This window comes from Anas platyrhynchos, chromosome 2 (genome assembly GCF_047663525.1).
Source record: "Anas platyrhynchos isolate ZD024472 breed Pekin duck chromosome 2, IASCAAS_PekinDuck_T2T, whole genome shotgun sequence".
Classification (NCBI taxonomy): Eukaryota; Metazoa; Chordata; class Aves; order Anseriformes; family Anatidae; genus Anas; species Anas platyrhynchos.
In genome coordinates this window covers 21,982,115-21,998,805 of record NC_092588.1, presented here as the reverse complement: position 1 = coordinate 21,998,805, position 16,691 = coordinate 21,982,115, and the positions used below count along the sequence as shown (strand labels likewise).

The following is a 16,691-nucleotide window of genomic DNA, read 5'->3' as shown; positions in this document are numbered from 1 at the left end:
CCCCCTCAGAAGAGACTTTATGTAGTCTCCTCTTTCAGTCTTCCAGTTCAAGAGCCACCAATTTAACCCTAGACAAGAATAACGTAAAAGCTTAACAGAATGCAAATGAGCATGGAATTAAATTTTGTTGATAATTAAATTAACACAGTAAACATGATTTCCTGTCAGATGCTCAAGTTGATCCCTTCTTTAATGTTGTTATGCTTGGTTAATAAGGTTAGTACTAAAACTATGACATTTTACTTACCGTATTTTACCTCCTCCTTACAAATGCTGTGTGGAACTGCTGTCTGGAACTACTAGCAGTATCCCCAAAATCAAATATGCTACAAGGACTAACCAAATTACAACAGTTAGAAATGAGAAATAGGAAATTAGGTTGCTAGAACATCTTGAACTGAATTATCTCAGTTCATTTCTCTTAAATATCCACAGATGGTGTGGAAGGGGAAAAATCACCTGAAGTTCCAATTCATGTTTTTTAGACTATAAAAGTAACAGATATGTGAATAAATAAATATGAAGACAAGCGAACATACAGGTTATAACTTAGTTGAAAGCTCATTTTATCAAGATGCTTTTTTAATACAGCCTAGAGCTAAGGCTTACCTACAAGTACACAGAGTAAAATTACAAAGTCACAAACAAAACACAAGACAAAAAAAAGGGAGGCTAGGGGGCAGGGAAAACCTGACTATAAACACTCTACAAGATGTTTGTGACAAAAAAACTCCTTGAAATGGCAAGTAGAAAAATGACAATTTGAGATGTAAATTGACATTATATCTTCATGCAGTAAGTACTGTGTTGTCTGTATTTCAAGTTGTTTAACATTACTAGGGCAAACATGAAATTTACTTAATCTGGGAGACAGATTGAGTTATTTTTCTGCAGATGGTCAGTATATTTTGCTCAAGTGCTAGATCAGTAAATTTCCTTTAAGTCTACAGATGGAGAAAGGAATATTTCTGTCCTTGAACTCAAGGAAAAAGTATGAAAATGACCCAGTATCTGGGAGCTAAATTTAAGTCTAAGTATACAGCACAAGTTCACATCAAAAGAGTAACACAACAGCTTATTTAGATACATATTATGTCACTTGAAGTTTTCAAGAGAGAAAAATGCCATGAAAACCAGTATAACCAAACAGAGCATCACCTTGATTTAAGATTCCTCTTCTATTGACTTGCACTATAGAGATTAAAAACAACAGAATCATTATTCTAATTATTCAGATATAAAACGCAGACAACGAATAATTTGCTTGTGAGGTATCACCATTTATAAAAGGTAGAAGTATCTCTTGCATGTGTACTTAAGGTCCAACTTTAACAGATTTTTTTTTTAAAGATTTACTGTAAATTGAAGTGAACAATAAATAAATTCCCAAATTAAAAAAAAAAAATGTTTTTCTTTAATTTGTCATTAAGACAAGAATCACATTTTTAAACACCTATGAGATGCTGTAAGCTAGATATTGAAGACTACATTTAAGATACTTTATTGAATACTTAAGATGTTAGTAAGTGCCTAACTACTACATGACAGGTAAAAGAATACATAAAATGTTTTAAAATACTCACTTTTTTCATAACCATAAAACATACTGAACAATTAAGATGCATACATGAGAAATTATCTTGATAAATCAGCAAAAACACATCAAATTAGACTTTTCAAAATGTGCATACTTAAGAATACGAACAAGACTGGGAATTCAGGAGAAGGTAGAAAGGAATCAAGTGTAAGGACTTACATGCCTTACAAATTTAAAGTCTTTTTAAATTTCTTTTGCTTTGGGCACTTCCTGGAGGAGCATCTTCTTTGTTCTTCCGTTTTGCAGATAAACTATTACATTCTTTTGACCCATGGAAAGAATGCAGACATAAAATACAGAACTCAAATGCACAGGCCTCTCTGCTACATAGCCCCCGTTTCTTTACCAATTGATATTTTGCAGGATATTGACATCTTGGACAAGGTTTCAGAGCTTCATCGGTGAACAGAGTTTTAGCAGCCTACAGCAAGAGGAAGGAGACAAGAGATACTTAGTTCTTGTAATTTAGAGTTTTCCAAAACCCCAAAATTAAGAGTGTGTTAGAAACCTACTTTTATGTATTCTTCCTGTCTACTAGTTAACTGGGGAACAGAATTACATCTCCTGGGAGTAACTTCAATGCGAGAAGGCGGTGTTTGTACAGGAGTTCTGGCTTGAGCCTGAACAGGCCTTAGAGCAGATCTGTTGAGAACATTAAGTCTTGTGGCAGCATCTTCAGCTTTCAATAAATATTCCTGTTACGATTGATAATTATAAGAAAGAAGAAAGAAAAAGAAAAGGAGGCATATCAGGGTTTTATTTAATTTAGAATTTGCAACTGTGTTTTGCTTCATATTTTAAGTTTTCCCCTGCAACAATACGTTAAATATTAAAGTGATGTATAGTGCCTGTATTTCCCATTAGAAGTTTGTATTTAGTAAGGGGACAAGATAGGAACCATTAAAAACAAAGCCCCATGAGCAGGTAAAGAAGACAGTCTTTAGCACTTGGTTACTCACTACTGATCCTCATATTTCTGAAGCAGGATACCTCTCAATATTAAGCATTAAGTGGTCAAACAGTTTTGTCACAGTTAAAGCAAGGTTACCCTGACGTGTTTTGTGTACATGTGGAGGATCTCTTAAAAAAGCACTCCTGTTAATAATATGCTACTTTTTCAAGAAAATCCTTAAAAACAAATGATCTATATGCCCATCTGATGCTCAGAAGTACACCACAAAGAAGCTCAGCAACAAGCAGTACTGAAAACATTTGGTAAGTAGCCCAGAGTGGGTTCTAATGTACTACAGTGAAATGGGAAATGAGCAACAGCATGACACAAAGGTATAAACAGAGTTTAAGATCCAAAGCCAGAATCAATTGAGGAAGAGATCCTCAGGATTTGGGGGAAGGGGAAATCACATGATTGAAAGACTGCTACTCAAACTGGGGCCAGATGAAAAAGAAGAAATAAAAGCAATGACAATCTCATGTCAGAATCTTTTACATACCCTAGTTAGAACTGTTGCTATCAGCTACCTTTCTATAGTTTTGCAAGATCTTTACTCTTTCCTCTGGCCTGCATTTGTTCACACATGAAAAATATTACCTTTGAGACAAGCCTTACCCCAGCTTCTTCCTTCAGCTGCTTTATGTACAACTTTCTCCTCTTATCTGCACTTTTATCTTGTACAATGATTTCACGCCAGTTTTTGCTTACTTTCCAAATGCTGGAACAAATGAATTTAAAAAATTATCCACTTTCACAGGGTAGCACAGAAGCCATAACAGTAGAATTACCTTTTTCAGATTTTTTTTTTTTTTTGCATGATTTCACATACTATTTTGGTCATTTTACAGACTATTGCTATATATTAGCAGAGTTCACTGTACTGTCATGAAACAAACTTAATGTATTCCACACCATTGTTCAGAAATACATAGACAAATCTAGTGAATATAAATAACAATATAAATAACACAACATATCTTTGGCTTACAAAATCAGATGTTTCTTCTCTACACATAAGACACTTTGTTTTATTCTTGAAGTCACATTTTTATGTATTAAGTCCTCTAAAAATCTGTGCCATTATACTTCTACACATTCCCTTTGTAACTAGTAACACATGGCACTTTTGGTTCCTTTGAAGTAAGTGACAATTTCTGTTGATTTCAAGTGAATCCAGAACTTTATCCATGAGGCAATGTTCTTTGAGCATTTTTGTCTTTGTGCTTAGAAGTGACTGAGGAAATCAAATACGCAAGAAAAATCTAGAAAACATGTTCTGAGTTCCATTCATTATTAAGAAACCTCTAATGAGAAGAACTGACTTCCCAGATTCTAAAAGAAATGGTAATGTGTTAAAATTTACAAGTACTATAATAGTTTTAAGTTTGTCAATCCCCTCCTTTTTCCCCCCCAACTTCTCCCTCAAATGTATTTTTAGAGCAACATAGAAAGAACTGCTTGATTGCCCCAGTGACAAATCCCTTCTAATTTCCTTAAATTAAGGAAAAATATATTGAGAATCCCAATTATTCCAAAAATTTTTCTAGTTTATCATCAGAAACACATTTTCAACATTTTGAGATGTGGGCGCGGGGAGTAGGAGCAGCAGTAGTACCTACCTGCAGAGACTTTCCACTGTCAAAGCATCTAAAACTATAGCAAGAACATGTTTTAAATTTCTGTATTTTAATTCTGTTAAAATATCTAATTTTTCAAGGCCCATTTTCTTGCCAATAAGTCCAGAAATAATGTGTTCTAAGGCAAATATTTCTGTTCCATTAACATTCTTTGATACTTGATTTTGGTCTGATCTTTGTCTTTGCAAGCAAATTTCATGGACTACTTGCAGAGCTGGAGTTCTGGAGAGATCTGTATAATTTACAATTAAGTCTTCACTTGTCTGTTCTTTTAGAACTACTCCGTGGTCTTCAGAGACATTTCTTTCTTCTGTTAGCATATATTCTGAATTAGAAGGACTGCCATAATGATCTTCTGTCTCTGACTGCGAGCCCTGTTCCCGAAGAGTGGATAACCTTCTAACTCGCTCAAGCTTTCTTGCTTTTCTTTTACTGCCTGGAATTTTGGAATCTTCCTTATGTTTTTGACATGACTCTTGGAAAGAACCCTCATAATCAGACGATAAGTCTCCTGATTTGTCTAGTTGAAGTGAATTATATCCGCTGTCCTCAGGTGTTGAAAGACTTGGGTAACTGGCCAGTTTAACAGGGGGAGTGTTTCTATTACACAGCTCAAAGTTAAAGTTCTCTACAAGCCTATCAACAGTAGTCAGTAACTTATTCTCATTGGCCTCAGGTAACGCACTGTAAGTAGGGGTCTGAAGCAACCCCTCATTAACACTCTCACCAAATTCACTAGCGTTACTAACACAAGCATCCTTACACTGAATTGGTGATAAACATTCTGTTTCTAGTGATAAGGGGTCCTTACTTTTGGTCTCATCTAGCGTAGAACTCCTTTGTTGAGAAAATGACAGTCTCCGTTTTGGGACATTAGGACTAGAGTCCTCTATTTTTGAAGTGCTAATTGTCAGGTGTTTGCAACTGTTTTCTTTTGAAGAACCTGAAGCAATTTGTGAAGGTTTTTCTTCAGAGCTTGAAACACAAGAGAGTAGTTTTTTCCTACTGCTTCCTGAAGGGCTAGCTTGTCTTTCACAGGATCCCGCAGGTGTGCCAGCTGGAGCAGCCTTGGATAAAAGCAGTCTCCTGCGTAGCAAGAAGCCTTTTCTACTCGCTTTAGGAGTTTCAAAAATGTCTGTACTTCTATTTGCTTCTCTTCTTTCTGATAAGGAGATAGAATTCATTTCTTTTTCAATAGATGATGACACAGACCAGAGGGTGTTTGTGCGAATATGGTCAGAATGCTCTTGTAGAGAAGATAAACTTGTTGTACTCGGTGTTTCTTTATGTTCTGCTTCAGGATCATTATCCAGAAACACTGAAGGGGAACGGGTGTCTTTAAAATCAGAGTATCTAAAACTGCTGCTGGGAGATGTTAGCCTATTTCTTTTCAGAATATTGAATGTTATTGAGTGACTGTCTGACATCTTCTGATTGGGACTTTGGCTCTGTGAATAAAGATACCAGTGTTATTTCTGAAACAAACAATAAAAGTAGTCACCAAAAGACACCTGGAACAGTGAAAAAGCCTTCAATAAATCTACCAAGATAGAGACTTTAAAATAATTTTCATTAGGCTTAATAGAAACAGTGCTTAAACATGATCACAATGGTAAAGTGCAACCAAATAGGTTGTTAGAATGAGCTAATAAAATGCATGCTATATCATAAGCAAGGGAAATTAAAATTTCTTTTCAGTTAGCTGATTAATCTGATAATGTTCACACAATGAAAAACCTTCAAATAAGCAACACAGCAATGAGAGTCCCATTTACACTGAAGTCAGAGACAGAACTCCCCCTCATACCAGTAGGGTCAGGGTACTGTTTTTTTTTGGTTGTTGTTTTTTTGTTTTAAATAATTACTTTTAAAAGAAATCGTTGTTGTGCTATTGATACATGCAATCACTAACAGTTTAGTCCTCAAGAAATAGTGGAAAGTCTGATAACAGATTAATTAACGAAAACTTGCCTTTTGTCTAAAGAAAAAAGAGAGGATCGATCATGAAATGACAAGTCTACAGGTCTCCCTGTTATTTAGATCCTACAGTCCCTGGATGGAATAAAGTTGTTCCTCCAGTTACATATCAACTACTGCATTCTCATCTTCCTTAACATGCAAGTGTTACTTTGTAAATAAGGTATCTGCTTGTGCACTGTTCTGTGGATAAACTAAGTGTTCAGAAGATTTAAACTTTAAAGAAACTAATGGATTGGCCATACACCCTCTCATCACACACAAGCTTTCTACATTAAATTCAGTAAATACAAAAGCTTTAAGTTTTCCCCTCAAAACTACAAAGAGCTGATACACCCATATAAGTAAACAGACAATGATTTTTGCCATTCAAACATGCCATTTCTCCACCCTACCCCAAATGGCAATAGGTTACTTCTTTATGCACACAAAAAGTAACCAAAAAATGTGAATAATACCAGAGTGAGGGTTGTTCTCTCAGAAACCATAATAGTTCACATCAACATCCAAGGACCCTCAAAGTCTGAATTAGCAGCTTTTAGTAAGGCACGTTGAGACCAGACAAAAATTGGAACATTTATTGGTGGCTTAAACACCAAACATTAAGACATCATTAATAACCCAACAGTATTGACCTAGACAGGTCCTGGGCAACCAGATACAAGCAATGGGAACCTGAACTGCTGGGGAGGAGATGATCTCAGGTCATTTAATTAATATTTTTTTGACCTATGATGAAGGCACGCTGTAAGATCTTTGTGATATACAAAGTTGTTTGTTTGTTTGTTTTTGTTGTGTTTTTTTTTTTTTTCCTGTCTACAGCAAGCAAATCGCAACGTAGACAAATTCAGAGGAACAGGATATTCAACAGATTAGAATTCACCTTAAGGGTTTGTGGAACCATGCTGAGGTCAGTATGAAATCAAACAGATTTAAAACAAAAAATAAAGCACGTAATTGAGAAGAACTCTTCAAGGAAAGTAACCTGGCCTGCTTCCTTTCCCTCTCCCATTTACCTCTACAAGTACCTTATTTTCACATTATTATCGTAGCTTACTTCTGTAAGTGTTTTCCCTGCCTTTTTCCTCATTCACTCTTTTAGTTTGGTGAATTAAGAGGCATTGCAAATAGGACACATGAGGGGTATTGCTTTAGGCTAGTTATTACATGAATTAGGGATAACTTTAGTGATAGTGCAGGACCAACTCCACGTAGTGTCTAGCATTTCACCGGCATAGCTTTTCAACATCATAAGTAATAGGCTGAAAGTGCCGTAAAACAAACTGAAAGACAATATTAAAAAAAAAAAAAGTAGAAGAGATATGAAAAGTCTCTTTTCACCACTGCTCTTCATCTGATTATTCACAAGGAAGAGCTATAAGACACCAGTACTAAAAACATGGCATGATCTTTTTGTAAAATACAAAAAGAGTAGAGGCCTCACTTTCCATGAGGAATTTTGGTGAACCACAGTTAGTTAACAAATGTGACCAAGAGATTTTCCTACCAAAAATACTGATGGACAGATTTAAGTTTTGAACATTGTTTAGAGACAGATGCTCAAGTTTTCAATGCCACCAAAAAGAAACACACCACACTTACCTTTAAAAACATTAACATTTTCTTTAGGCAGTCTAACTATACATGCATTTAACAAAAATGTATGGGCCTGCAGGTTTGCAAACTTAATGTTCAGACAGCGAGATGAAGAAATAACAGAAGGGAAATGCACACTTGCAGTTTTGTTCTCAGACATTCCAAGGGAGAAAGTATGTAATCTTATGAACAGTTGAGAGTAGAGTATATCTGAAATATTACAACTTAAAACACAAGCGAGTTGAAATAAATACTTTAAAATAGAATAAAAATCACCGGGGGGGAAGTTTCTACAGTTGTAGGAGAGGTCAGAATGGCACATTTAAAGGAAAAGCCGCGCTGCAACCTTAAGCAGCAGCCAAAAATACGCTGTCAGTATGCCAACGTCCAGCAGGAGACGCTTGTGAGCTTCCTATATTGAAGGCGTGAAACCTCTGAAAATGTTTAGGGAAGACCCTCAGAATTTAATTCTTTACGATAGATCCCAGTATACACCTTAATTTTGCATAAATACTCTTTTCCAAGCATGTTACTCTTGAAAGTTAAGATTTAATTAAACACAATGTCTCATTTTACAAAAAAAAAAAAAAAAAGTGAAAGGGAAATGGAAAGCCTTTCATAGCTGCTGATCATACCTCATAACACAGTGAGATGCTATTTACACTCATAAGAGGTACCTAGCAAAACTTTCAGAGGCTTGTTTAGTGCTTTATAAGCACTTTCTCTTCTTATCGGGAGAGACATTTGAGCTACTCGTTTTGATACGTAATATCAAGCCCTTTTCATTTGAGGATCTTGAAATAATTTTATGAAAGTATTCTTACCCTTATTTTAGGCATCAGGAAATAGACACATCAGGAAAAAAAATACTAGTCACATTTCAAGTCTGTTACAGAGAGAGGAATAAAATGCATATCTGCTAAGTGTAGTTTCTTGTTCTCCATCCATTCCTCTGGTATCTATTATTAATTCTGTAGTCCTCAAATCCAGAAGTCATCAGCAAACTTCACAGCAGTTTACAGAATAAGTTACTTCATGCTCAGAAACCCAAATTAAATTACAGACAGGATTACTTAGACCTGGAATTAAATCTGCTAAATCTAGGCTTCATAAAGCATCCTAAGGGGGGAAAAAACGTTTGATACTAGAAGACCGTGTAAGTAATACCCATAACATAGACGTGAGTTCCAAGAGGGAATTACACCTGTTCTAGATGCTAATTTACATTCCTTAGTAATAGACGCTGAACACTTTTGTTTCTAACAAGATGCTTTCTGTCCTTATTTGTCACTGATCGTCACGTTAACAAAAACAGATAAAAATAGAAAGTTTTGGTGGTACAAGACTGCTTTCTGAGCTTTTTAAATAAAGATAATATCTGCAAGAAAAGTGTTTTTTATCCGAAAGCTGCTCTTCGAGCTCCCAGATCTAAACCCAGAGAAGCTGTCAATACTATTCCATAGCTCAGTCCTGTGTGTGAGATGGGGGTAACTTACCCTAATTTGCGAAGCAATTTGAGCTCTTCCAAAGCAAAGGTACCGTATTCAAAGCACAATTTACCCCTACCGACAACCTAAAGCGGGGAAGGGCGTGGGTAGAAGAGAGAGTTACAAGAGCAACGTTACCCAGTAGCTTGGTGACAGCTGAGAGAGTTTACATAGATGCTTTCACTGTAACGCCTAATTACCCAGCGAGGAAGACAACTGACGGCTACTTAGCGCTCGGGGGCCTCTCGGTCACCTGCAATGCCGGACACGAGCAAAGCAACAGCTTCACCCCCTCACGGGGCAAACCGCCGGGCAGAGGCCGGCGGGGCTCCCTGAGGGGAAGGCGAAGGCGACGCCCAACCTCGCCCCGGGCTTTCTGGCTGGAGAAGGCGGGGATCCTGCCGCCTCAGCGGCTCGCCGCCCGGCTCCGGAGCCCGTTGCCCTTGGCGAGGAGCCGCTGTGGGTGGAGGGAAGCCAAGCGGCTCCTCGCGTGCAGCCACCGCCGCTGCTTTCCCTCGCTTGGGTTTGAACCGCCCGCCTTTACCAACCGCCTCGGAGCGGGGGCCTGAGGAGAGCCCGCTCCGCGGCGTGAGGCTCGGCTTCCCCCTCACGTTTACACCTCAACGCCGCACCCAGCCCACCATAAGATCGCCCCGATGGTGTGGCTCTCTCCCTCAGCTCCCCCGACCCTTTCTGCCTCTCCTCAGGAGATGCTGGGGGCGAGGCGTTCCCGCCTCTGCCAGAGCCCTTCGGCTTCTCCTCAGGAGAGGAAGGGAGGGGTGAGGGTGAAGAGAGCCCTTCACAGGCGCTGGTCAGTCACGGCCAGCCTTTCGCAGATGCAGAACGTTATCTCCACCCTCACCTTTAAGCTTGACTTGTAAGGGTGCCAATTAGTTCACATTAATTAGCGCGTCTGTACCCGGCGGCTCGGGAACGAGATAATCACGGAGCGTTTGCCTCGGTTAAATCACCTGTCAGTCGGGTGGGAGATGACAGTGATGACGCCTAGGTTTTGTCGTGTTTTTACTGAAACTGTACAATAAAAAACGAGTAATTGGGTGCCTGCGTTTCCTGAGCTCGGTGCGGCTGTACACACACCCACACAGCTGGGGGCTCCACAGCGGGCGGGGGGAGCCGCAGGCCTCTCAGCAGCGAGGAAAAGGAGCGGGGAAAGCCGCTGCTGGCCACACAGAGGCCGAATAAATTGTTATTGTGTCCTCCTCCTTCTGGGTATCATTCTCCCTCACCTCGTTGAGAAGAGATTTACCACAGGTTACCTCTGATTTTTCTGTTTCTTCCCCCTGTTTATGTTTTATTTCCTCCACCAGAAACGACATCAGATGAGAAAGAGATTTTATACTGTTGTGCGTGACTAAGAGTAATGCCTACACCGAAAGCAGCAAACTAGAAGCTTTCTAAATTAACGCCGAAATTCAGCCGTACTTCCAGTTCGTGGGCTGGGCGGGCTCTGCCCCGCCGCTCGGAGCCCGTTCAGGCGGCGGCGAAGCCTCGCAGCCAAAGGGAGCCCGAAGAAAGGCGAATTTAAAAATTGCCCATCCAAAGCGGGGGAAATGGGGATATTTGTATATAAAGAGTACTGTTTTATGTGGCTAAAAGGTAACTGTTACGGATAAAAAGAGAAAGGGGGAAATATGCCAGAGGCTTCCATTTTAGAGGGAGAAATTAATAGAAACTGATTGAAGAGGAATTGATTTCCCCAAGGGTTTCGTGTAGTAATATCTATTTCACGTGTATCAGGAGAATTTCTTTCTCTAATAGTTGTGTTTATCTATAGAAAAAAAATGCTTTTTCTGTGAAAGGGGCAGCTTGCTGTGGTGAAAAAACCTCCAGGGAATTTAACAAATTATAGTTACAGTGTTTAATGCGACATTCAGCAACATCACACCAAACAGTGCCATTTAACAAAATGTGGCACATGCGGGCAGTAAAAGCCTGAGAACGTAAATTTTAAAACGAAATAATGCGAGAGAGCCCGCGATACCCTGACGGGCAGGCTACGAGCGCCTTGCCTTCCCCTGAGCACTCTGTGCACCTCAGCCACGAACCCTTCCTCTGACTGCCGACCACTGTTACTCCCTCGGAGTTTTTTCCTCTATGGGGACAGCAGACATGTCCCATATGCTCCCAGCCCTCGGAACACCCTCGGAATGGCGTTTATCAGCCCTTCAAAGCGGGGCTCTATCGCGACAGCGCTGCTCTTGGAGCGCTGCTCTTGGCTTTGACAGAAACGGAGCAAGGAAATGAGGCACCTGATAAAACCTTTTTTTTCCCCGAGGGAACAGTTAAACGATAGCAACAATCAAGCAATTGCGTGATTTCTTTGAGACTTTGTTTTCACATAATTAACTTTAGTTGACTTTTTCATAGCGCTAGAATTAGTAAACCGGTTTTACAGTATCGGCTCGACAAATCCGTCAAAAAAAAAAAAAAAAAAAAAGAGTCCAGGGAAATCGGTTGATTTGTTTACTTCTGGGATGTTAATTACTTGATATGCATTACCAGGTGAAGCTATGAGGCTTTATTTTCTTCTCTGCTTAAAGCTCTTCGCACCAGCTCACGCTTAGGAAAACCGTGGCGAAGAGGACACGGGCAGTAAATTTGGGGGAGTGCTAATCAGGACGAATAGCGCTGCCTTTCACCTGTCGTTCCGCTTGTATGTGTTTTATTCTAGCACCCAGAAGTTATATTTAGCTTTATTTATACACAGCAGCACGGGAAAACAGGAGAGCTGTCTAAAATCTTGAACGTATTTTTATTACGTGTAACTTAAATACAAAATTAGGAAAACCGCCAATATTTATTGTTCCTCAAGTTAATTTTAGGTAAACTACAGGGTAACATATGAAGGTGATTTGCTACTATGAGAGCATCAGTAAGTTATAACTCGTAAACTCGTGTGGTATCAACCCATTTTGTTCCTCAGGAAACAATTTTTATTCAGTATTCGAAAAGAGTCTTTACTTTTTTCAGTATTGAGAAATAGCATTTTATTCATCATTCAGGAACATTTCCTTAAACAAGGGAGTCTCTTGAATGATGAAGTCATTAAATCAGAATATTTACGAAACAGTATTTGTTAAACGATTTCAAGAGGTGAAATTCTTGTGAAATTGAGTAAAGAAAACAGTCTACAAAATGCCTACTGAACATTTGTCATTTACATCAGCATGGACTAAGAAAGTACCTGGTATCGTTTCGTATTTTGGCTGTGCTATTTTGGTTCAGTATGCTGGAATATTTCGGCTCAGGATGCTGGAATCACCGAAATTTGAACCTCTTCCATAACACGATCCTGCAATTAAAATGTATAGCATCATAAATTGTAAATTTTGTTTAAAGAAGGAATACACGCAGCAAGGTACCAAATTTAGCTTTATCCGAGGACCTGAACGTGCTTCTGAAAACAACAAGGGCCGTGAGGTGAGACACCGCAGCGGCTTCAAACTCTGCGGTGGCACGACGCGAGCTGCAGCAGGATTTTTGGCTGAGTCTGCGCAGACAGAGGCCGGGGACAGACAACTAAAAAATATTTTGACCCAAAGCACTGAGGCCTCGGGACGGGCGCGGAGGAGCCCCCTCAGATTCCCTCAGCAGGCGCCGGGCTCGCTCCGGCCACCCGGCGGCGCTCCCGGGCCGCCCGCTCTGAGGGGAGGCGGCGCCGCGCCGTCATCAGCCGGCGCCGAGAGGCCGAGAAGCGCCGCGGTTCCCTTCGTGGTTGGGGTGAGCGGGGAGGATTCCTTAAAATCCCTGTGGGGTTCAAGAGGGTGTTTATGGGGCTGCGAGGAGGGCAGCCTGCCCTCAGCGAGACACTAAGGAACGCGTTTGTTTCTCCCGCAGGTACGCCTGGAGGGCTCGGGGACTGTGACTGGAGCTCCGCGTCCTCGTGGTGAGTTGTGGTGTGCCCCGTAATGCTCGGAGCACGCAGGTCTGTCTGTGTGCCTTCTGGCTGTGCCAGCTTGTGCTTTAGCTGCTGGGGGTGTGAACGCTAGCGAAATGGTGATGCTACCCTGCAAAATGCAGAGCTGTAGTTCGCTGCTGTCTCCTGCAGCTCTGTTGTTGTGCTGCATGGCCAGCACTGCCTCCAGTAAGCTGTAACTGTGGCAGTTCAGCCTGCAGATGTAACTGTGGTAGTTGGGCCTCCTTAGTCTGGCTCACATTGAAGGTACTGCTCTTCTCAAGTGCCGAGGGATGACTGTCAATCCCTGACTATATATAGCTTGTGACACAATAAGACTATAATATGTGTGTTTTAAAGTGCCACTGTGATAACAGTAGAGCAAAACCCTACTTAAAAGCTGTAGAGTTTAACTAATTCAGTTACCCAGAATGGAACAGCATAGCGTTTGGTTGTTTTTTTTTTTTTTAATGAGGGGGTTTGGTACCTGTTGATCAGACTCCTTTAAGCAAAAGATAAACTGTTTATGTCAAGCCTGTGCTTCTATCCTTAAGCCCCAAATGCATTTATACTGGAAGAAACGGAAGATCAGGGAAATATACCAGGGAATTAAGTGGAAGTGTCCAGGACTCATGCTCATGAGGAAGCATTGTGAAAGTCATTTAATGACATAATAGCTGGGAGTTCCTATCCTCTATGTCAATGGGCTCAGAAACAACAACCTCAAAAACTTGCAAAGAGATATTCATCTTCTATCTTAGTCTAGGTGGGAGAAAAAGTATTTGCTATCTCTGTTGTAACAACCTTGATGCTTGCAAACATATTTATGTGGAATTACTTAAAACTCCATTAAATGTTTGTGGAGTAGACATAACTGTTGTCTGATAACGTGAAGGAATACTTGCATCCAAATAAGCGTGAACAACTTAAACCATTACAATAGAGCACTAAGAGATGCTTGAAAGTATAGAGACCTATCTTGGGGTTTTGAGGGTGGAATTTATTCTATATGGCCCCTCTTTATTTATGTAAACGCCTATTAATGTCTTGCCTACAGTCTGTTCCCAGGATTTATAATCCGTAAAATTAAAATTAGGTTAGCTAGTGTTGTTGCCTTTTTTCTGCTCTCCAACAGGATTTATCTTGTTCATGATAGTGTGGTTGTTAAATGAATGGTACATGAATTGTTTTATTTTTCTGTTTCCATCAAGTTTGAAGGGAGGAAAGAAAATAATATTTATTTACCTTTTGTGTTTAAAATTATCTTTAATACAAAATGATGTATAGATTACATTTTTGGAGTTTTTTTTCAACAGCCAGTTGGTGAAGCTCAGTGCAACCTGATCACACTATTTTGAGAAGGCAGTTGGACCAGATAAGTTTCTGAAGTCTCTTTCAATGAGTTCTTCCTATGTTGGTGTGTGTCAAATACATATGGAATTTATATTTACTTTGAGGAAGTTTTTCATATTCTGCTGACTTTTGATGGAGATGTTTCAATATTTGTTTATGCATCTTAAAAAAAACGGCGTATATTTTGTTTTTTTTTTTTATGTAGAACATGGATTCACAGAAGGATGTTCAGCCTCCAAAGCAGCAGCCAATGATTTACATTTGTGGAGGTAAAAAAAAGACATTAGTGATTTTTTTTCTGTGTTACTGGAGTTCTGATATTCTTATAATGAAGAACGCATCATCATAGTACTGAAGAAATGAAAATAGCATTGTCAATCCTGGTGATCTTTTAAATTTTACTCACTGATGCTACCACGTATATGGTAACATAGTAATAATACATACAGACAGTGATATGGCAGTAATTTGTTAGAGCTTCTGTTGCTGCATGGAAGTCTGCATCTCCAGTGGACAATACTTCTGCATCTCCACAGGACAGACTTCTGTTTACTGCGTTTTTGGGGAAGGATTTTCTGCAAATAATTGGTCACTCAGCTTTTACTAAAGTGTAATAGTCAATTTAATAGTCAATTTTTCTTTCACCTTATGTAAACATTGGAGATTGAGTGCTTAAGAGTCAAAGTGTTTTGGAGACTTAAGAAAATAAACTTGGGAGGCTGGGGTGGAGGCATGGGGGAGCCTGAGGTGAAGTTTTTATGAGTAGACAGTCAACCGTACAGAACACGTACCATACCACTAATGATTTGGTGATTTCTAGCAAGGTCCTCTTTGATATTTAAAGAGTGAAGTTTGCCAATCTTTTTTTTTTTTTTTCTGTACAGAATCTTAGTATCATTCAGTTCTTTACACAAATACATTACAAATTATTTTGTGAATTATGTTGTGTTTTTTTTTTTCCACAAATAAGAAGTAAGACTTCTGAAAGTTGTCTATGCATTAACAATGCTGTTTTTTACTCACTCTCATTATCTTCCTCTGTCACATCAGAATGCCATACAGAAAATGAAATAAAGGCAAGAGATCCTATCAGATGCCGAGAATGCGGGTACAGAATAATGTACAAGAAAAGGACAAAAAGATGTATCCTTTTACAAAGGCACGTGAATGCACTTGGGGAAGCTGTGAGTGGGGATAAGGCGTCTAATGTAAACAAAACGGAAAATGTGAGTAATTGTGCAAGAATCCTTCAAAGCCAAAAAATCAATACAGTAGAGCAAACTATAGAGACATCTTTGCTGTGTAACTGTGGGCCTTGTTTCCCGGTACATTGTCTCATTTTCCATTTTCTATGAAAACTGTAATAATCCACAAAAGTCTTGTGGGTGACGTACAGGGTATGGCTGGCATAAAAGGCATGCAGCCTTTTAAAGAAAGGAAAGTGTTGTGGGGTTAATTAAAAAAGAGTTCTAAATGCTTTTGTATTTTGACTTTAGATTTGGGTAGTCTTCCCTCACTGCCTGTTTTTCTCTCCCTGATCTTTCTCTTTTTTTTTTTTTTTTTTAATTCCCAAACAACACATTTTTCTTTAACTGCACCATTCCAGTGGTGGTTTTTGATGCCCGGTGATGTGAGCTGAAGATATATTGATTATTATGCTGCAGTTTATTATTTCTGACTTTGTTCTGTAAATCTATTAGTGTACAAATGCATATTTTTCTTTTAAGATATTAAAATATTAAACTTCAGTCTTTTTTTGTCTGTATTACTACAGGTTTCTAAAACTGTGACTTAAATTTTAGTCATAGTATGTAGAAGTCTGTTAAATTCATTGATACTGTATTTGGTTTTGAGTTCATCTTGTTTTCATGACTCTCGTCTAAACCTTACTTGCATTGTAACTTTATTAAATGCTCTTTGGACTCCTATGAGCTGCATAAAAGTTTGGTTTGAATAAATTCCCATGGAAAAAAATTGAAAGATACACAAAGTTAGGTCTGAAACACAGATTTGGATTTCAAAAGAGCAAGTATCAACGAACTTGAGAGCATCCAATTCGGGATAAAAATTACAAAGCATGTGTAAATAAATTTCCAACCAATGTGACTTGGTTGTACTCAAGAAAAGGAGGATTATAGTTTAAGGACACCTTGGGTAAGGGTCCCATAGCTAAAAT

The 16,691-nt window shown here is 39.1% G+C and overlaps 2 protein-coding genes across 5 annotated transcripts; one reads left to right on the top strand and one right to left on the bottom strand.

Annotated features, from left to right (window-relative positions):
• Nucleotides 1–549: 549 nt before the first annotated feature.
• FBXO43 (F-box protein 43) lies at nucleotides 550–12,791 on the bottom strand. Of its 4 annotated transcripts, none has more exons than XM_072034427.1 (6): nucleotides 12,653–12,791; nucleotides 12,452–12,559; nucleotides 4,169–5,634; nucleotides 3,165–3,267; nucleotides 2,110–2,292; nucleotides 550–2,018 (listed from the first exon to the last, which is right to left on the bottom strand). In XM_072034427.1, the coding sequence occupies exons 3-6, from the start codon at nucleotides 5,611–5,613 to the stop codon at nucleotides 1,770–1,772; spliced, it is 1,980 nt and encodes a 659-aa protein (XP_071890528.1). In that variant the 5' UTR covers nucleotides 5,614–5,634; nucleotides 12,452–12,559; nucleotides 12,653–12,791; the 3' UTR covers nucleotides 550–1,769. The 4 variants fall into 4 exon arrangements, with proteins under 4 accessions (XP_071890528.1, XP_038030873.2, XP_027308317.3 ...); XM_038174945.2 differs by lacking the exons at nucleotides 12,452–12,559; nucleotides 12,653–12,791 and adding exons at nucleotides 9,256–9,332; nucleotides 10,109–10,823; XM_027452516.3 differs by lacking the exons at nucleotides 12,452–12,559; nucleotides 12,653–12,791 and adding exons at nucleotides 9,256–9,332; nucleotides 9,447–10,101.
• Nucleotides 12,792–12,877: 86 nt separating this feature from the next.
• On the top strand, nucleotides 12,878–16,263 carry POLR2K (RNA polymerase II, I and III subunit K). The gene is made up of 5 exons (XM_005027017.5): nucleotides 12,878–12,987; nucleotides 13,105–13,153; nucleotides 14,721–14,784; nucleotides 15,566–15,658; nucleotides 16,122–16,263. Exons 3-5 carry the CDS (start codon nucleotides 14,724–14,726, stop codon nucleotides 16,142–16,144), a joined length of 177 nt encoding a protein of 58 aa, XP_005027074.1. The 5' UTR covers nucleotides 12,878–12,987; nucleotides 13,105–13,153; nucleotides 14,721–14,723; the 3' UTR covers nucleotides 16,145–16,263.
• The last annotated feature ends 428 nt before the right edge of the window (nucleotides 16,264–16,691 follow it).

What these genes read in the sequence shown, in the direction of transcription:
- FBXO43 (XM_072034427.1), bottom strand. Translation starts at nt 5,613, where the DNA reads ATGTCAGACAGTCACTCAATAACATTCAATATTCTGAAAAGAAATAGG. An exon ending in ACAGTGGAAAGTCTCTGCAG is followed by an intron (nt 3,268 to 4,168) that starts GTAGGTACTACT and finishes CATTTGTTCCAG; the next exon opens with CATTTGGAAAGTAAGCAAAA. An exon ending in GACAGGAAGAATACATAAAA is followed by an intron (nt 2,019 to 2,109) that starts GTAGGTTTCTAA and finishes CTCTTGCTGTAG; the next exon opens with GCTGCTAAAACTCTGTTCAC.
- POLR2K (XM_005027017.5), top strand. Translation starts at nt 14,724, where the DNA reads ATGGATTCACAGAAGGATGTTCAGCCTCCAAAGCAGCAGCCAATGATT. An exon ending in AATGATTTACATTTGTGGAG is followed by an intron (nt 14,785 to 15,565) that starts GTAAAAAAAAGA and finishes CTGTCACATCAG; the next exon opens with AATGCCATACAGAAAATGAA. An exon ending in CAAGAAAAGGACAAAAAGAT is followed by an intron (nt 15,659 to 16,121) that starts GTATCCTTTTAC and finishes GCACCATTCCAG; the next exon opens with TGGTGGTTTTTGATGCCCGG.